The sequence below is a fragment of the Eumetopias jubatus genome, unplaced genomic scaffold (assembly GCF_037043125.1).
Source record: "Eumetopias jubatus isolate StellerSeaLion01/CBP00866 unplaced genomic scaffold, mEumJub1_p1.0 scaffold_3, whole genome shotgun sequence".
NCBI lineage: Eukaryota > Metazoa > Chordata > Mammalia > Carnivora > Otariidae > Eumetopias > Eumetopias jubatus.
The window spans coordinates 59,580,675-59,602,045 of NW_028274809.1; the positions used below are offsets into that span (position 1 = coordinate 59,580,675).

Genomic DNA, 21,371 nt, shown 5'->3' on the forward strand with positions numbered 1-21,371 from the left:
CTGGGATGCCCTCCCTAGGCATCACAGAACAGCATTTCTTGTTTGAGGCTCTCGTTCCCAGTATCTAAGGACTAGACTGATGTCCAATCTGGCAGCCACAAGCCACACATGGCTATTTAAATTTAAATTAATGAAAATTAAGTAAAATTACAAAATCAGTTCCTCAGTCATAGTAGTGAATTTCAAGGCTAGCAGATACTGGTCTAGCACAGAAACACAGTATTTCTATGATTGAGAAAAGTTCTACTGAATGCTTCATTTATTCAGTTTCAATAAGTTAGGCCTACTTTGCTTTTAGTCAAAAGAAACACAGATAAACATGTATCCTGCAATCCGTTGTCAAGAAATGTTCTTAACTCTCAAGGATAAGCTCTTAAAGAAATAGTCTGTGAAGAAAAAAAGTGACACACTCCAGGCTTGGAATCCTATGACCTGGATGAATCCTGACTCTGTCACTTGCCTTGGGCATGTCACTCCACTGTTTTTGAGTCCCAGAATCCTCGTTCATAAAATAAAGCTAATACTAACCCAACAGACACCTGTAAGGATAAAGGAGTATAATACGGGTCAATGCTATTAGCAAGGTGCCTGACACACAGAGAGTTGATTCAAAATAGAGCAATGAAGAGAATCTAACTTCTCGTAGGGCCAAGTATGAAGGAGGTGATCTGAGGGCACTAGGTAGTTTAGATGACACCCAGCCATCCTGGATTCCCTCTGTCTACTGAGAAAAGAATCAGGATCGGAAATCACAGGCCTCCCTTGATTCCACTGTTCACCTTCCTGACTTCCTCTCCTCCTCCCACTACCATTTTCCCTACACCTCCCGATCTGGACATAGCATGGACTTTCCCTCTAGAAGCTTCTATTTTAAAAACAGAGGTCAATGATATGAATGTTCTCAATCAGCTCTAAAGGAGAACAAGCTAATAAATGAAGAAATCTGAATTTGCAAAAACACAGAAGCCTGGTGCTTGGGGTTTCTACTTGTAAAGATGGTATGGCACAGCCCGCTATACTCCCTCGCTCTTCTTTGCATTTTGTTTGCCTTAACCTTATTGACATGCTAACTGTTGGAAAAAAATAAGTCTGAACTCAGTGGTGGTTTTTATTTTTCCTTCTAACAAGTCTCAAAGGTCTAATAACGATTACCATGCATGGAATTAAAAGAGCACAGAGAGATCCTGAATGTGTTAACTTTACTTGAGAAAAACTGAACATAAGCCAGAAAGAATATATAATGTATGTGAGTCTCATTAAGCTGTCATTACTTGGAAAGATAGTTTCCAGGCAAATAAACACCCAAATCTCACTCTTGCAGTTCCTTCTGAATAACACATTCAACCCAAATCTCCCATCCTCACACATTCCGTTGACTTCAAAGAGAATTATGAGTGAACAAGAAAATGAGAATTATAATTCTGAAAAAGAAAAACATGCAACATTGATTGGATTGCTCAGAGAAAAAGAAAGCCATTCTCCTTCAATAGATTTCACTACTCAGAAAGCCAAAGTGTTTTGGGGTCTACATTTTTGTTGCTTTAAAAATAAAGCAGACCTGGAAAATATACTTTCACATGACCCCTGAAGTTGAGGGTGTAACTCAATAACATTCACCGTTTTTTATTCAACTTGATTTTCTGAATGCCCTCTCTGTGCCAGATACCGTGTACCAACTGGTCAATTCAATAGACTATTGAAAAGCCGCTCCAGACAAACTCAGCCCTCCAGCTGCCCAGGGGAACTGTCATTAGAATTTCCAGTTCTGTGTGACTTCAGTCAGTGTGAGAGTAATAAAAATAGCAATGAAGAAATCCATTTTGTATCTGGAGGAGAGGATGGGCTAGGACAGATATGAAAGTAAAGCTACCCCATGATGGTCACTTTTTTTGGATTTATGCGCAAAGGGATTAACACCGGGGCCTGGAGGAAGAACGCAGGCAGGCCTGGGGCCATGCTGTCAGGTATCCTGCAGAGGCACAGAGTCTGTCTCCAAGGTTAGGGAACTGTCCCTACGAATACTCTCTAAGAATACTCTTCCTCATAAATTTCTTTAGCCTACCTCCCAGGTATGTATCACCTTCCTGAGGTAACTTGGCTCACATTTCTCTACACAGGTAACGAGGAGGAGATCCTTACATGCGGCACGACAAAACCTATTAGAGAGGACTTGGAGTCTACGCTGGGGGGAAAACTGCGGGTGTTTCAGTTTGACAAAGGTGGAGGGCATGACCCTGCCTGGGCTGTGACTTACCTTCAGAGAATGAGATAATGACCATATAGATGTGGGGCGTCTTCAAGGGAATAGAGACTTCAAACCACAAAAGGATATTGGGCCACCAGGGCGGGGCAAAGCTGGGTATTTGGCATAAAAACACAGTGCATCATAACAAAGTCATTTAAAACAGAATCTGCAGGGAGAGAAAAGCAAAGCAGAAAAAGAAATCAGGTTTTTTGCAGAAGTCTTTAGAAAAGCAAGAGTATCTATTTGTTTGTTCTTGGTTGATGGTCTTCTGCATCAGCTTGAGGGATTGTGGTTTGACTGTACATAGAGGCACTGCAAATAAAAATAATAATGTTCACAAGCTTGAGACCAAAACTCAATGTCTTAGGACAGTGAACCAAAAGTATAGTTTTTTAAAAAGAGACAGCTTTTACCAACAGCACTGGTCACCTTAGCCACATGTATATTAAAAAATACCTATAATTAAAGAGCTACCCATGGGCATTTCCACGTGTGCAGGATTCACATATGGTCATTTCTTTGTCTACCTTACACCATATATCTTATGTCAACATCTGTTTTCCTTTGTGTCTTTTCCACCCCTTGTTTCCCTAGAGAGCAATGAAAGATGAGCGGACAATGGAATTCTAGAGAAAGGAGGTGATAAGAGCAGAAAGTTGGTGAGGGAAACAAAAGTGGGGAGAAAAGGACAACATGAAGTCTAGGAGCCATAACTGAAGCAAAACAAAACAAAAGCCCTCTGGTATATTAAGACGGTCGCTGAGATTTTGTGAAATACATGTCACTTTTCAAATAGAAAATGGTAAGAAATGTAAGCATTTTAATTGAATATATTAGATTTCCATTGTCTACGTTTTAAATGAACTTATGTTTTAAAAATTAAGCTATAACTGATGTGTACCACTGTGTAAATTTAAGGTGTACAACATGTTGATCTGATACATTTACATATGACAATACGATCACCACCGTCCCGTTCGCTAACATACCTATCAAGTCACGTGATGCCATTAGACTCGTTACACTCATGAGTGTAATCCCACCCTGTTGTCATTTGGTGTTACCCGCTATTTTAGTCCCATTATTCGGTCTCAGAGAAGAAGCAGAGAAGGTGCCAGATGAGCTGTATGGAACTTTTCCCCTTAAGTACAAAAGGACTTTGGCTTTGTCTAAGTTTAACCTCTAGGGTCACCTTTATATAAATTTTAGGTATTCCCTGAAGATGGGGGGTAATGCTTGCTTATAAAAGTCCCCAAATAACTATGCTACAGAGTAGTTTAAATTTTGCTAAAGCAGAGGTTTGAGTAGGGGACTCCAAGGCTGGCGAGCTGGTCACCTAGCACAGTAACCACCCAGCACCCACATTTCAATGTGGCTTTCCTGTTCTCTGCTCATAGGCAGTAACTCTTGAGAACTGATTTAAAAAATCATTTCCTACTAGAAAATAATTTCTCAAGTCACTCAGTGACTAATGCTGGTCATAGAAGTAAAAAGTTTAGGAAACTAATAGGTCCAAAACAGATGTTTTGGTAAATTAAGAGAATGTACTGTCAGACCCAGGGGTGTTCCTTTCTATGATGAAAACCTGTTTCACTGTTAACTGTGACATTTTTCACTGTATTATAAACCCAAAAATGCCAAGGTCTCCCACTCTTCTGCATCTGTGTTTTGTGGGCCTGTACTTGGGTTACTTTGAGTGTCCAGGATGACTGTGTAGAACATTTACATTCTTGATGATGAGAAAGATACTCATTTGTTCTTTCTCTCCAAGCCACGAACATTACTTGTAAGAAGAATAGAATCAGAAAAAAAATGCAGAGAATGAAGTTCAATATTAAATTATGACGTTAACCTAGTTCCAACAACAAAAATGGAAGGCTCAGGAATCACATTCTCCATGCCAGCCACAGAACACACTGATTTCTAGGCTTCGATTTCTGAAGAAGCAATAATCTAGTCCCCACCTCTTTTAGATGTGACTTTAAAAGTTAGGATATATTTGTTCTTCATGGGTAGCAAAGATCTTACAGATCTTTCCTTAGATGCCATAGTCTCTCATGTACCAGAATCTTCCTTTTCAATCAATATTCACTTTACAGAACATGCTGTTTCTTGCACTAGGCAATCACACATTCTGGGCAAATAGTTAATCAGAGGGGAAAGACCAGTTATATTTTTTCCTGACACCAGGTTCTAGAAATTTCGTTTATTTGGGGTTATGTATGCCTCCGAGAAGCAAGGACTCCCCTTCTAATGGGTCCACTGAGGGTTTCCTTTCTCAAGAAAAGTTTTTCTCACATTCTTCTTGCTCAGACATCTTCAACCGTTCCCCAGTGCTTACTTAGCTTTGCACTAAAGAGCCTGTAAGATCTGTAGTCAAATTCTTAGACCTTACCTTCCTCCCCCACTTATATATACACTAGTCGGGCAGAACCAGACCACTTGGTCCTCCTTGCCTATTTCTAGGTCAGTACTAACGTCCTTCAATATGGCAGGCTTTGTCCCCAGTCTCTTGTTACTAGCCTCCTGCCTTCCTGAGGGCCACTTCAAAGGCTATATTTATTCTCCATGACACTTTGCCTGGTCCCCTCAGCTAGTCCCCTCCTGAAGCACTGGCCACATTCTGCCTTATGTTCACGTTATTTGCACATCCCTCTATGTCCTTTAGCAGGTTATAAACTTTCTGAGGACAGGAGGGTGGTTTTTTTGGTTCACCTTGCCTAGTCCAAAGCCCCCAGCTTTGTGTCTGCCCAACAGAATATTCAACACATACTGAACCGAAAATGACTGCTCTGGAGTCAGAGATTCTGGCTTTTATATAGACTACTCCCCAATTAATTTGCTACGTGAGAACAGATCTGGTAACCTGTTTATAAAATGAGAAGCTGGAATGAGGAGATAAAATAAGTCAACCAGTGGCAAAATACTTTTTGGAAGTATATAATAATGATGATGACTTTACCTTGATTATATTGCAAAGGTGATGGAACTGGGCTCTGAACTATTACTAAGTATTTGAGATAAATCTTTGAACTTCTTTTAGTGATAAATGTTCATCTACGGGCTCGGAGTGCTTAAAATAATAACCTATTATTCTGAGGCGGGCCAGTAACATAGGATTTTTTTTTTAAAGTTGAATATGTGCTGTTCCAAAGTCATGTACAAGATGGTAACTGAAATGGAGAACAATATCGTAACTCTGAACATGTAGTTCAGTGGTGAAATTCATCTCATTCATCCTCAAATCTCTGAGTCTTAGTCAAGAGGACTGGTTCACTGTGAGACGGTATTATGAGTTGAATGCTTCCCCCCTGAAAAAGATATGTTGAAATCGTAACTCTCACTACCTAAGATGTGATCTTATTTGGAAATAGGGTCTTTGCAGATGTAGTTCAGAAGAGGTCATTAGTGTGAGCCCTAATCCAATATGAGTGGTATCCTTTATGAAAAGGGGAAATTTGGACACAGAGACAGATGTACAGAGGGAAGGCTATGTGAAAAGCAGGGGAAACGCCATGTGAACATGAAGGCAGAGATCAAAATGAAGAATCTATAGAACGAGGAATGCCAAGGGTTGCTGGCAAGCCACCAGAAGCTAAGAGAGTGGCACGATTCTCCCTTGTAGCCATCAGAAGGAGCCAACCCTGCTGTCACCTTGATCCTGGACTTTTAGCCTTTGGCACTCTCAGACAATACATCTCTATTGTTTAAACCACCCAGTTTGCGGTCCTTTGTTATGACAGCCCTAGCAGACTACCACAGGCTGGGGTGTTCAGTGACACCCTGAGGCAGCCTGAGGATCTACAACCGCAGACAGAACCATTTTACTCTCAGCTGGAACAAGGTGGTGCTTTTCATGCAGACAGCTTCAAATCCTTTATGAAAATACATAGGATTTAAATGATAACCTAATAATGTCTATGGAAGGCTAATCCTAATATGCATGAACTAGACTGTGCCATGTACAAAGGACAGCCAGAACTGGAGCGGGCAGAGGAGGGTCAGAAGGATTGCTCCCTGACTTGGCCACACAGGAAATACTCTCTAATGTTGATACACATAACTCCCCTCTGAAACTGTGTGGCTACACACACTGAGAATGAATTCAGGATTTTTTTTACAGTGCTCTGCATGGATTTAATGGACACACAAAACTGTTCTCGTGTTTACCTGTTGCTTCATTTAAAGCTGGCTCAAGGCGTATTGTTTCTAGAAAATGCTCTAAAATTTTTTCAGGTGTTCCTGACATCACAGTATACCTGGATAAGAAATAAAAACATCATTAGTTTTTCAGAAGTGGGCAAATCATTAATGAATAACTTTTTACATATCTAAGGTTTTTGTGTTTTCTATTTTATTTGGTTTTCACATATTTGTTCATGTTTGGAGTCCCAGAGAACCATAATGACCTAACTTACGGCTCATATTCTCCTTATGGTAAGAGAGACCACGTACCTTGCCGAAGCCACATGGGAAGGCAATGAAGAAAACCCCCACAAATTGAAATAGTTACTAAAACATTATTCTTTTTTCCCTACATGGAACTAAAGAAAACTTGGAAAGTGGCTCTCGCAGGCTGGGAACTGAGAAACTTCAGCCTTACTCCAAGGGGAATGGAAAGGAACATGTAAATCACAGGGCAGTTCAGGTCAGGCAGGGGGAGATGGTGAAGGGAAGTGACAGTAAACTAGGTTATCCATATATGGGTTATTTGTAGCAAAATCTCAGTCCCACATTGGATTCTCCTGCCTATTTCTGGAATGCTCTGTCTTTCCCAACTGTACACTGGTATGTGCTTTGGAAACACAGCTAAGAATAAAACAAGAGAAAGGAAAACAAAACCCTAAACACCAATGAGCAAACAAATTCCAGTAGCATCGGAATAGGAAATAAATCAATGGTAGAAAATCTATAGAATTTATTTTACTGTCAAATATCTATAATTTTGGGGTGGGGGTGTTGGGTCATTATTTCAGAAGATCCATCCATGGGTTTCATCAATCCACAGGACAGGATTTATGTTTTAAACTGAATGTGGGTTATTTCAAAGTCATTTTGAAGATGGCAACAAAACAGTGAATGAAAACTATAGCCAAAGTACATTAAGATGATCTGAGTGATCCTGTTCTAAAACTCAGACTTTGCTTTTCTGCTTGGGATTTCACTTAGAGCAAAGTGATGGGAAGAAAAATGACAATGAAAATAAAACTTGAGTATGTTCAGAAAGCAGTGGTATAATTCGGTTCCAGGAGAACCCAGATTTCTTTGTCTCCTCACCAACACCCTTTCTTTGCCTGTTTGAGACCTGGCAGGAAGTGTGCTGAGATCCCAAGAATATCTGTAATGTAGTAATTCTCAAGGTCTTTACCTCCTGCCTGAAGGAGTATAGAAGAAGCAATCCAACATATGACCCTGTGCATGAGAAAACACAGACTGAGTGGAGTGAGCCTGGGAGTGAACAAGCTAGCAAATGCAGGCTCCCTGGAAGGTAAGGTGACCATTAGTCAAAACTACTCCGTGTATGCGAGTGTGTGCGTGCACTCAGGACCAGAAAGAAGGTGAAGAGTTACATCTTTGAGGAAACCTGGCTTTGGAGCCTAGAGGAGGAAAGGGGGAATAGAAAAATAAATAATCAAATATAATCAAATTTAATCTCAAAAATAATACTCCTTTCTCGAAATAAAGAAGGCAAAAGACATGGTTTTTTCCTCTTGTAGGCAGTGCCAGGGCCGAGCCTATGTCTAGGTACCTGGAGCTCATTCTGAACGGGAGCTTTTTTGTTTCTGAAAACCAGTTTTGTTTAAATAAGAGTATAAATACATTAGATCAAACACCAGTTACTTGGATTTGACAGGGTACCGGGCAGCTATTGCTAGTAGGCTGCAAGCTCTAAAGCTCGCTACAGAACGGATACATCAGTTTGACATCTGTTCCTGCCTCAAAAGTTAAACTCTGCCAGGTTGGCTTCACATTCTGGTGTTCTTGGTTTGCACTTCCCTTAGCTAGAGGATTATGTCTGGTCAAAAAGAATAAAGATGTGTGTGGAGGGGGCGGGGGGGGGGGGCAAGCCAAGATAGGAAACTATCACCTCATTAGAGAAGAAACGCCTGTAACTGTCGGCCTGGTCAATCTCAGACCCAGGGGATCTTGTTTTTGCTATCAATGGCTCCCTCTAGTGGTAAAGCTGGGGGCTGCCTTAGCCCATCCTCTGCCTCCCCAGCTCCACAGGCGGCTGGGCAGGTGTGGACACTCTCCTAGGGCAGGGAACTCTCGAGAGGGATGGCCAGGGAGCTTCTGGCCAGACGTGGTCATCTGTGATCTTGCAGCTCTGGGCTTGGCTGAAACATCATGTTATTGCGTTGTTTCACGCTGGAATCTGCCAGATGCCCTCTGCTTGACCTCTGTTTAAATGAGGGACTTAAATACCAGACAGCATGGCTCTCTTCAGTTTATTGCATGAAGGAGCTACTCTAGCCCAAGTTAAAGAGAACCCCAATTGGTTACATTATCCAAGCCGGGGGCTTTTAAGGCCATGACAGAAAATCTTTTCCAAACGTCAAGTTTGGAAATGAGGCCACTTCTATCTGCACCTAGAACAACAACAATAAAAGATGGGGAGGAAGGAGAGCCTAAAAGAGACTATCTTTCTGCAAACAGGGTGGAGCTCAGCAATTGGGTGGTGGATAGTCTAAGGAAAAAGCAACACAGTAACTAAAACAGGAATAGTCACTTCAAAATCTCTTTCCCCCTAAAATCATGTATCCATAGAGCAGAAGATATCCAAAATGGTAAGCCTCTGAGAGCCTCAGATAGTTTATTCATCATGAAAAACACTGTCCTGCTATTGATGTTTTAATAGCACCCTCAGCGTTGAGTGGCTTGGGCAGTCAGGCAGTTTTGAAAGTTTAAAATGTATACATAATAACTGTTCTGGATTTCTCAGGGGAAAAGTAAATCAGAAAAATAACATTACTATCGGCACCAATGTGGTGACCCCCTCTGAGCTCAAAAAGGATGGTTTCTGAAAAGACAGAGGCCCTAAAAGTTCCTAAGTTGTAAGTCCATCCATAGACATCATTGTTGGTCTATTATCAAAGTTATCCAGAACATCAGGCCAAAATTCACTTACATGGTGTCCCCTTTTAACTCTGGTCTGGCTTCAGAAAGCCCAACATGGGAAACGACCCCTTGAGAGAATGGTTTTTTCCTCTTCAGAGAGCTGATCTTGCCTAGTGCATTATTTTGTGCTGACTGATATTTCTTAAATGGTTTGCTGTGAACATGCACATGTTTTTGAATTATATAAGAAATCTGGATTGGTCTACAGAACACAAAAAAGGAGATATAACGGAAATCAGATCCAGGCCTAAAATAAATTGAATACATGGGCTTCTCCTCTTCTGTTCCCTTTAGTTTGATTTCATAAAAAAAAATCTATATTTGGAAGGTGCTCTGAATGGACTATGTTGTAACAAGCAAACGCTTTTGATCATTCCCCCATGGTATGAAGAGGTGAAGGAAGCGGGCCTCCAGGGGACTTCTTGGTCAAATGTTTCAAGGTTATGGAGAATTTCCAAGGCTTCCTTTTTCCGGTAGCAAACTTTTCCTGAGACATCTGAGGCATTATTAAAGAATGCAGATTACCACTATAAAATGGTCTAGATATATTTAAGCCCACTAAGGAAAATCAGTGGGGAGGGCCCTAACCTTCACATAAAAAATGTTCTCATTTTGATCACTTGTGGGCTGAAAGGAAGACTGTTGAAAACATTTGTGTAAGAACATTTTTAAGAATGGATAGTAGTGAAAAATGAAAAAAAATAAAAAATTCTCGATGGCAATTTATAGGTTTGTAAGTGAAAGGGTAGTTTTTTTAACATATAGTCTGTTTTATGTCAGTCCTTTTGAAATGTATTGGTCTGCAGTGTTTAGGTGATAGTGTTGAGGATACAGTATTTACGTACTGTATTTTTTTTTGAAGATTTTATTTATTTATTTGACAGAGACAAAGCGAGAGAAGGAACACAAGCAGGGAGAGTGGCAGAGGGAGAAACAGGTTTCCCGCTGAAGCCTGTTCCCATTTATTTGACAGAGAGAGGCACAGCGAGAGAGGGAACACAAGCAGGGGGAGTGGGAGAGGGAGAAGCAGGCTTCCTGCTGAGCAGGGAGCCCGATGTGGGGCTCTATCCCAGGACCCTGGGATCATGACCCAAGTCAAAGGCAGACATTTAGCGACTGAGCCACCCAGGCGCCCCTACATACTGTATGTGATTACAGTAAGCTTCATGGCTGAAGGCACAAAAGCATTGAAGTGGTCAAGCCAGACCTGATGCCCACTCTACCATGACAAACTTTGTAATCTTGGGCAAGTAACTTGCTTCTCTGAGCCTAAGTTTTTCCCATCTGTTAAAAGGGGATTGTTGTAAGGATTATATAAAACATTATGGCTATTCAATAATATTCTATTTTTTCCCACCTTCTTTGAAAATATGTTGATTCATCCAGATGAAAATGTCTGAGCTTTGGGCTTTTTTAGTCTAAACAGTAAAAATTCATCAGTTACTGTGAGTAGCCTGATTAAAGGGAACACCCCATTTTTGTTGCAAACAAAGGAAAATTACTTGGGAGGCATTCTTTTTCAACATATTATTTGGTGACACTTCTTTAGCTACAGAATTGGTGTTTTTATTATTCCAAGATTGAAGATTAATCTTTACTTTAAAAACAAGATTCTGCAATCTTCTACAATTTCTTAAAGCCACACTTCCTTGTTCTCCTGTCTTCCTATTTGAATGTTGGTATGTTTGACGGGGAAAACAGCCTCATTCGAGAAGTTGCAACAAAAGATGGAACTGAGCATAGACATCTGAAAAAGGTTCAAGTTAGACAGGGAACCTGAGACATGGGAAGCAAATCTCCTTTTGATGTTAGCAGGACTGAGTATGGTGAAGGCCAAATGGATGCTTCTGGGCTACAATCAATAGACTGTCTTATATCTGAAGTCTGGGTTTCTGGCAAAGATGCTCATTCTGATAAGATGAAAACACTTCTTGGGAAATCCTACCCGTGAAATTCAAATACCAAAGAAAGGTTCTCATCACCTCGGGGCCTACCCATCCTTTGCACTGCCTGGCATTCCTATTTTCATTGTTCTCCCCGTCTTCTGTTCCAAAGCTATTCCAGTTGAACACAGTATATAGAGAGCATCTGTAGAGTAGGGAAACAGTCTCCTCTGAATTACTCCAGGCAGCACCATGCTCAACACAGTGCCAGAAATGGATACATTATATTCCACAAGATGTGTGATTAGTCAATAGAGAGAAAAAAGTCACACACACTGCCGTCTTCCACAAAAAAGGAGAGCATGCTATTGTAGAAATGATGATACCATGTGAAAAGGTTAATCATAGTCTGGCAATTGCAGTGTTGGATGCAAACCTACTTTTGCTGAGGCTGTGAGTTTCCTTGATTAGAAGCCCTGTTCCCTGCTGGGACCTTCTCCAGCACCAAGACATCTTGGTCATGTTCTTTAAGTCTGACTGTATTCGCCTCAACGTCCTGTAAATACAAATTACACCACATACAGATGCTGCTGTTTTCTCAGACAATGAAAAAAATTTCAAATGCTTCAGAAACTCATTTGGTGCTTGTGATGCTAATTGTTGCATCTACAAATTAAGTCATTTTCAAAGTCAGGGCTGGAATGGTCAGAGAGAGGACCAGATGAGGTTTGAGGCGTGTGGTTTTTAAAACTCGGTTTTTACCCCAGATTCAGAAAAAACAGCTGAGGAGAGAGGATTGTGGTTGCGTTCTGAGAAACCTTTCGAAGAGGGTGGCATAGCGGGAAGACAGGAGAGCAAGTGCACTCATCCTTACAAAAATATATGGCGGGTTTGCATTCTGACTTTCTTCTGAGGGTGTGTCATTTTCACACATGTGCACTTTTCTCTCTCATCAAAAGGCTCTGTTTATTTTTTTTTTTAAATCTCTTTGAAATGTATCAGAAACCATTTTTGGTTATTTTGGCCAATTTTATAAACTGTATCAAAAATGATCCTGATCTGATTCTTTCCAAGAATTATTTTTGGCTGAGTGGAAATTTTGTGTGTGTAAACTTCAAAGAGTTACAAAAGTTTACCTCTAAATTTCGATGTCATTTAAACAATTAAATTAAAAATCTGAATGTGCTTTTTCTCATCATTTGGTCCCCATGTTAAAAGAAATCAGTTAAGAACCATGTCAAATTCCATGAGGCATTTTTCTCTATATTATTCGATGGGATAATTTTAAATTTAACTTTCTTTGCATTAAGAGAATGCATTCCTAAGACAAACTCTGTTGTCAGAAATTTTGCCGCCAAAGGCAAATGCTTAAGGCTGTTTATGAATAGGTGTTCATACATAAGGAATGGAGAATGACATTGTAAATCAACATGAAGTAATGCCAAATGTACCAGAAAGCACAGAAACTGCATTTAGGACTTCAGGGCAGGATAGAGAAAGATGCTAAGGCTGGGAGAGGCAGGGAGGGAGAAGAGCAAATTGATCCTAGAGGGAACAGTCTTTCAGCCCAACCTCAAGCACGGGCGGGGTGGACTGCAGGCCACCTGAGAGGCCAAGGGTAGTAGGACATCCTCATCATCCCCAGCAGGCCACAATCAGCCTTATCAGCCAAGGGACCAGGGGTTGTGTGTGTGGGGGGGGGGGGTGGTGGAGTGGGGAAGACCAGGGACCATCTCTTCTCAACATCACCCATGCTCACAAATACTTTAACAAGCTTAGATTAGGCCCATCTGCAGAGCCAACTCTAAGTGTAATTTCATGTCTCCATCACCCCAATTATTCTTCACTTACCTGCTGAAGTCTGAAATTCCTTTAGTACGAATCAATTTGACATAAAGCACTTGAAATGAAAATGCCTGGTTGGAGTAACCATGACTGATGGTAATTCCCACTAACATGTAATCACTCAATAAATCAGGAGAGGGTGTGATGATATGGAAAAGGTTCAAATTTGGGAAGAGACAGGAGCGGGAGACTAAGAAGTTCCAGGATGGAGAAAGGGCTGGAGAGTGAGGTGGGGAAAGACACAAAATGGCAAAGCTAGAATTGCCAAAGAGAAATGTCTCAGACTTTGACATTTGGCCAAAGCAATCCCTATTTTTCTTTAATTCTTATGGGCCGGTAGGGGTGTGTGCAATTATCTGGCTCAGCATGCACACATTTGCAGCTTTACTGGAATACTCCTTTTGGGTCACAGAACGCACACCAGCACATTGACCATACCAGGTCTGTAACCAAGGCTCTTTGTTCCTAGAGCATTCAGTAGTTACAGCACTGCTCAATGAACACCACACTCCAATCTTCACTTGTCTGGCAAAAGGAAAAAGGAGATGCCCCTCCACCACATTTTGCCTTGGACTCACCCTCAGGATCCGGTTGAAATCCTCCTTGTCTACTCTTAAGAAGTGGCAATTATCTTCTCTCAAGACAATAGAAGCAGCTCTTGGAGCATCATTCACTAGTGCTAACTTGCCAAAGTCATCCCCTTCATGCAGGGTACAGACCACACCCTGGAGGGAGCAGAACATTCTGATGAAGAGGGTCCCTGAATCTGAGCAAACACCCACTCACCTCATACCACAAAATGCCCTTTCCCCCACACACTGTATATATAAATGGGCTGCACCCAGGGATGCCAGGGAGAATTATATAATTATATTATAATGTTTTATTTTTTCATTGAATAATATGGGTTATGGCCTAACTTAAATGTATACATTTTATGTATTTATAGTAAATGTATACATCTCTAAGGAGACGAGCCCCAGACAGTTCAATTCTACTGAGTATAAATTAGATAATTTATGATTAGAGATGCTATAATGTCTTTTCCACGTTGAGTAACAATGTTGTTGCAAGTTTAATTGTAGCACTGCATTGTTAATACTTAGAGCCACACTAGTAAATGGAGCATAATAAAGTTCCAAAAAGAAAAAGATATATATACCTTGCCATAAATTACTACATTCACTGATCCTTTTAGAATAATGTACCAGGAGGTGCCTTCTTCCCCCTGGTTAAACACTAGACACAAAAAGATGAAAAGACTTATGACAAGAACAGAAGCACATCAATATAAATTACAGCTTATCAAATCATCATTTTTAAGTCCTCAGAATTATGCATTTATTCCAGAAGGAAAAAAAATTACTGGCAAATACTTATTCAGGTGGAATAGTATCGCCTTTTCTATAGAACGTGAAAGGAACAGAAATACTGCACTATTTGCTATGCTCTAAAAGATATGAATTTACTAGAGATCAATGCACCAGCAATCCATTTCTTAGAGCAATAAATACACTTTTCCCCACAGTTCATCAAAACTTATTATGCTAGAGAAAATAGTTTTTAAAAGTAATCTGACCACAAATGTGAAGTTTGAAAACATGCGAATCAGCACTACATATTGTTTATGGATACATATCTAAATATTATTTAAAAATGGGTTGGAATGATACCCACTACATAAGGGTAGGAGTACATTGGGGAGGGAAGAAAAGAATGAGATAAAGGAAGGAACAAGGGGTCTTCAATTGTACCTATAATTTCATTCTTTTTTTTTTTTAAAGATTTTATTTATGTATTTGACAGAGAGAGACACAGCGAGAGAGGGAACACAAGCAGGGGGAGTGGGAGAGGGAGAAGCAGGCTTCCCGCTGAGCAGGGATCCTGACGCGGGGCTCGATCTCAGGACCCTGGGATCATGACCTGAGCCGAAGGCAGATGCTTAACGACTGAGCCGCCCAGGCACTTTTATTATAATTATAGGGATAATTTCATTCTTTAGAAAATATGAAAAAATGGTATAATGTTAGTGTTTGATGAAGATGAAAAAGGTGCTTGTAATCTCTATTCTTTTTAAAGATTTTATTTATTTAGGAGAGAGCGAGAGAGAGCAAGCGACGGGGGAGGGCAGAGGGAGAGGGAGAGAGAGAATCTCAAGCAGACTCTATGCTGAGTGTGGAGTTCTGATGCAAGGCTCGATCTCACAACCTTGAGATCATGACCTGAGCCAAAACCAAGAGTCAGACACACAACTGAGCCACCCAGATGCCATACTTAAATGTTTTATTTTTAATAAAATGAAAACAATCAGGAGTTTGAATGAAAAAAAATAAATGAGAAGTTGTAAGTCATCAGGGATGATAAAAATAAAAAATATTAAAGTGAACCTTTAAAATGTAAAGAAAAAACATTCTTACTAAAATAAATATCCATGTTAGGGATACCACTTTTGATGACTGAAAGTAAAACATTTTGAAATGTAATTTTTATAACTTTTTGCTTTTACGATTCATGTTCCTGCTTATTTGACTAACACAGTCTGAAGAAAGGGCAAGGGTTTCCAAAGAATATCTCTTGAAAAGTTAACAGGTGTCCATTTAAAAAGGTGTCCTATGTTTCACTAAGTTTAAAAAGTGTCAGTTTAAATGAAGCGAACATTTTTCTTTATTGCAGAACTTCTGAGAACTTTAGCGAGCTGATGTGTCTTCTGATTCTCCACGGGAGATTAGAGAAGGTGGCATTTCCTGACTTGAGTAGATCATGAACCATGTTTGTCAAGAGTGATTTTGTAGAGCTTGGGGAAGATGATGGCCTAAACAATTTTGTTCACATTTATTAATATCAAATTTCAATTTCCTGCTTCCGAATACCAGCATAGAACTAAACAACTTGGATTCTGGAGAGATAATGATACACTAGCACTGTCTTAGTATCTGGGGCAAAGAAATTCTCTCAGGCTTGGAGCTGATAGTGGAAGTGAGAGAAGAAAAAGCAAGCAGGGTCGTTTATCGCTCTAACTAGGGATCTTGAGAGACAGACTTGTTCTCTGAAAACCAAACTGAAGTCATTATGCAAAGGTCCTGCATAGGGTCCTTCCCTGATGAAGTCGCTGCCCCCCCCCTTTAAACACTGCCTTGAGTCAGCAGGGAGCAAGCGGGGACTCAGGCTGGCAAGAGTTACCAAGCTGGTACCAGAAAACCCCCGTGAAGCCACGGAACGGACACATGCTGAGAAGAAACGCAGGTCCCCGAGAAACTAAACCGCCACATGACATCCCGCTAAGTGTGACCTGGGCCCAAAAAAGGAAAGCATTTGCACTCAGGTTCTCATGGCCTGGGCTTGCGAGAGGCTCGCCAGGCACAATGTTCATTACGTTTACTTACACACAGTTCCTCCTTTGGCATGAGACTCAAAAATGAGAACACCTGCTAACTCCCGTTTAACCTAGGGGAAAAAGAGAAAGAATTTGGAAAGGGCAGATTTGGGCAGGGGGACTTGTTCTCTTTCCAAGCAGTACCGACTGTACCCTTCTGCCCACGCAGCCATCCCCACTTTGCTGGCAGCTACTCTCGTCTAGAACCACTTTCACTAAATTTGCCACCAGATTCTTACAGCTCTGACAAAAGCTATTTTGTAGGCTAACTCATACAAGACAATCTCCCCAGAAGCCATTTAAAACATGGCCTCCCATGTATGAACTAGCAAGTTTCTCTGCCAGTCACGTCCGTCTTGGTGAGAATGTGAGAAAAATCTACAATATCACAGGACTCTGTTGCTAAGAGAGGCTCTTCCTTACATCACACATAATGCATTGCTACCCACGTGTTGGAAAAGTCAATATCTCAGAGGTGAATAATTAAGCCTAAATGTGTGAGCAGATTTATATTCCTACATAGCTAGTTATTTTAAAATTCTAAATTATGGTCCCCAATTTTTTTTTTCTATCTTCCTAAGAACGAAGTGACCTGAGAATTTCCCACAGTGCCTGGGGCCCCAGGGTTTGAGCTAGAAGAGGACACTCCCCACAGCCCTCTCAATTCCACCAAGCTGGGCAAGTCACAGCAGGAGCATGCTGGGAACCTGGAGCACAGGTAGGGAAAAGGAGTCTCCCCTCCCTTCCCTCTACAGCATGAACTCATGATGCCTACACGGGCAGGGGCACCCCAGCTGAGGCACGCAGGCATTAGACCTATCCCCACCCTAATGCACAGAGTGAGGATGACAAGGGTGATGGTGTGTGGGAAGCAAGCTTCTAGACCCCCAGTAGTGCAGCAGGAGAGGAATGGGAAGGCGGCTCCATCTGAGTTGAAGCGGGAAGGGTTTGGAGCCCTTTGCTTGGAGCTGTGGCAAAGCAAGTTCCTCACGGCTCTCAGGAGACCTGACAGCCCCCCCTCCCCCCACCCAATACCACAGGCACTGCAACCAAGTGATAGCATAACGCCACCTAGTGAGCTGGGAATGAAAGGCCGATTAAGCATGGAGATACTGCCAAGGGGCCTTAGATAATGATCTGTGAATATTGAAACAACTTCTATTTACCATTGTTATTGAATTACTAGCATATAGGAGACTTGGGTTACCTGGAAATCACATTCCTGTATTCCTTCTATGGGAGGAGGTGTTTCTGTTCCTATTCAGAGGCCAAGTTTCTGTCCAATGCCTTCCTAAATAACTTAATCATGTAAATGTTCAGAGTCTGATATAGCAATGAGGGCATTTTTCACTAGTGGGTACTGCTACTGGGCTCTAACATATCTGAAGCAATGTTCTCTCGAACCTTCTGCTTCCTCTCAATAGGGCAGCAAACCCGGGCAAAGCTGACCCTGTGGGCCAAGACAGGCCATCTTGATGTCTCCCTTTCCTCCTTCTGGCTCTCTATTTCATGGAAGGGTCTCAGAGCTCCTCTTAAGGCCTAGTTCTCTTGTCTAACCAAGATTCAGGTTTGGAAGGATGAAGTACATTCTTCAGTCCCACTCACTCATACTGCTTTAGGGTTTGGGGCACATGGACAACTACTAACAACGTGATAATACTTGATCCCATTTTGGGATTGTTCTTGGGTATAACGTCCTTAGCATCTGATGAGGGAGAGTAGGGGTGATTTACGAGGTAGAATTCAGGCATTCCTTCACCACCACCCCCATACCATAATACTCTTCTCCACTGCTAACAGTGCATTTACCACTCCCACCTCCCTGACCACGCTCAACTAGGAAACAACCTACTGTGGTAGAAAGATGGGATAAGGCCTTAATGTGAATGAGCTCTTCATAGATAATCTCTAGGTCATCCACAGTCCTCTGGCCAGGTCTACAAAGAAAAAAAGTAAAAAGAAAACCGTGAGAAAAAAGTCATTGCAAAAGCTTGAAATATAGAAATGGATTCAGGGATCAGTAATGTGTTTAGGGGATTTCTTAGGAGAAATCTCTGCAAAAAGATACTGACAAAGGGAAAGATCATGCCATTATAATCCCTAAAGGAATTTTTGAAATGAATGTGTTCCTTGATGGAAGGATGTGCATACAGTACCCTTCCCTTTCAATCTGAGGGAAGAACAATTCCACTCACATTATAGTTGGTAAACTTATCTCTCACTTGGTGATGATTGCTCTAAAAACTGCTTTTCATTGTCATGTGAATCAATAACTACAAAACTTGTCTTTTAACAAACTAGGAACAACTGATTTCATCAACTGGATGATTGATCCAAATTCCTTGGGATCCTGTGTGATGTCTTAGCCTAACAGAATAAAGCTCCTGTCACTATTGTTTTGGGTTATGTCATCTGCTTCTAGCATAAGGCTCAAATAGAAGGTTAATATAGACTCAACATTTTCTCACCTGTCCCTGAGGAAATGAGGGCATGAGATGAGCAGAAGGCAAATAGTTGTGTCTGGGATTAGTAAGAAAGGGAGAGAAGGAAGGTATACACTCTCATTTTCCAAAATCTGTTCCATGGATGACCAGTCTTCCATGAGATGTCAATCAGTGTTGTATCAAAAGTTTTTTTCTATAAATTATTATAAAACTAATTTCTAATAACCTACCTCTAAGGATAGGATATGAGGGTGTTATGGACATTTTGGCATGGGAGGACTGAGAGGATTCCTAATCATCTTTCTTGTCTGTGATTATTCTGCAATCGCTAATAGTGTTTAATTATACACCAATGATAATTAATATGATTGGTCAATAATTTGGGTTTTTTACTGCTCTCTGCAATATAATTTGAAGCCCTGGCAAATACGTTTTTGAAACTTAAAAACAAACAAACGGGCTATTAATTCTCAAAGTGCTATGTGGATGGACAGGCAGCAATTACTCTCAGCTAATTGGGGCAGTCATATATGTTACCTATTATATAACCATCAGTCCATTTGATGTATTTTGTCCTAAAATTTCAATAATTTATGATATTCCTTAATGTTACTGTATGTTAAACATTTAAACCTTAATGAGCTAATGATGGTGTTTCATCTTTAATTATGTTACATTTTATTTATTTTTATTTTTAAAAAAGATTTTATTTATTTATTTGACAGAGAGAGGGACAGCAAGAGCAGGAACACAAGCAGGGGGAGCAGCAGAGGGAGAGGGAGAAGCGGGGCTCAATCCCAGGACCCTGGGATCATGACCTGAGCCGAAGGCAGATGCTTAACGACTGACCCACTGAGGCGCCCCAATTACGTTACATTTTAAAAAGTGTTCCGTGTTCAAATAAATTTGGGGGTGTTGGTGTGCTGAACAGAGCACTGGATTTTGAGTCCAAAGATCAAATTTTAACCTCAGTGCAACCACTCACCAGCCATGTGACATTAGTGTCAGTCTCATCTGTAAAATGGGGACAATACCTTCCTGAGAGATGTGTGAAAGCTAAAGAAGTAGTGAATGTGAAGGTACCTGCATATTTATTTAAGTGAAAAAAAAAAAAAAACCCGGCAAAGTGATATTCAAAGCTCAAACCCTTGTTTAAGAAGTTAAACAAACTTACAGATAAAGTATGAAATTTGGGCCAGCAAATTACATCTGAAACTTTGTGAGTTATTGGATAAGTAGTCTGAGCAATCAAAACTGAGTTGTAAACATTCTAAAATAATTGACAGGATTAAATAATTTTGCAACCATATTATATATATAATATGAGGGACTTGACAGATCAAGTGTGGCTAACTGGAGGAAGAAAGCTCTTTGCATACCTTGCACATTACCTTCTCAAGGGCAGCTTTGACGTGAAGAAAAGAATGTGATCTTTCTTTTAGAGCAACAACAGAGGATGTTTCCTAATCCTGACTATTCAAAGGAACAGGTATTAAATCCATGACCCAGGGGGATGCCCGGCAGCTTCACCTCCTGTGAAGGATCACTACTGAAGGACACAACTGTGCACCAATCCAGTGCTTATGGATGGAACTCAGGAAGTATGGGACCCAAAGACACCGAAGAGAAAGCTAAAGCTATGGCCTAGCTCTCGGGGAGCCAGGCCTTCTTAGTAAGGGGCCTAATCTACTACTTGACTTAGACCTGGGGATTTTGAAACTGGGACCTTTGGGGATTTAAAAGTCAATTGAGTCACCTCAGTCCATCTACCAGGATAGAGGCAGCTAATGTGAAAGTCTCAGGTCGGCATAATAGGATTATGGCTCTTCAGCACGGGGAGCAGCCCTGCGGTTCCTGCTACTTGACATCAGCTGCAAATAGCAAGGACCCTCCTATGAGCCTGGCTAAAAGGGAAAACAGTTGCCAAGTCTCATTCTCACCACCATGCGGAAGAAGAAAACTCAGCTGGGAAAAGAAAAGGTTGGAATTTAGCTCTAAAATCTTGACAGATTCAAAGTTTTGGGAGATCTCTGAGTTTAGGAGGAGTGTTTACAATATTATTGATGTGAACTCCATACTGATCAACTCCTACAGATTAAAAAAAAAAAGCGCTGCCTTTAGAATCTATAAATCCCATATATTAGAACCGATTATGTATGCCAACTATACTTCAATAAAAAATAAAATGAAAATAGTTCTATTTCGTCCAAGAGTTAAAACCTATGATGAAGAACGCTGTCAGATCCTCGATGCAGCATTGGACACAGTGGTTCAAGGCTGCCTTTGAGCCATTCTGGGTCATCTTAGGATCTGCACTGGAGTGTGGGAGAGGAGAAGTGAAGATGGTAAAGCATTTAAAGAATTTTTGCAATTTCTTCAACTCCCTGCTGCTCCACACCAGCCGCTGAGCACTGCCTGGAGCTCCCTTCTTCTGTATCCACCCTACCCCCCTGCTTTTCTAA

General features: G+C 41.0%; 1 protein-coding gene across 8 annotated transcripts in view; it reads right to left on the reverse strand.

The window, feature by feature from the left end:
- The window catches only part of RAPGEF4 (Rap guanine nucleotide exchange factor 4), a 121,297-nt gene that overhangs the window by 44,249 nt on the left and 55,677 nt on the right, over positions 1 to 21,371 (reverse strand). For all 8 annotated transcript variants that reach the window (XM_028122801.2, XM_088022107.1, XM_088022109.1 and 5 more), the window contains 7 exons: positions 18,318 to 18,402; positions 16,476 to 16,536; positions 14,255 to 14,331; positions 13,671 to 13,817; positions 11,688 to 11,803; positions 6,416 to 6,504; positions 2,333 to 2,411 (listed from right to left, as the gene is read on the reverse strand). In XM_028122801.2, coding sequence (XP_027978602.2) covers positions 2,333 to 2,411; positions 6,416 to 6,504; positions 11,688 to 11,803; positions 13,671 to 13,817; positions 14,255 to 14,331; positions 16,476 to 16,536; positions 18,318 to 18,402 — 654 coding nt within the window. The remainder of the gene's footprint in view (positions 1 to 2,332; positions 2,412 to 6,415; positions 6,505 to 11,687; positions 11,804 to 13,670; positions 13,818 to 14,254; positions 14,332 to 16,475; positions 16,537 to 18,317; positions 18,403 to 21,371) is intronic.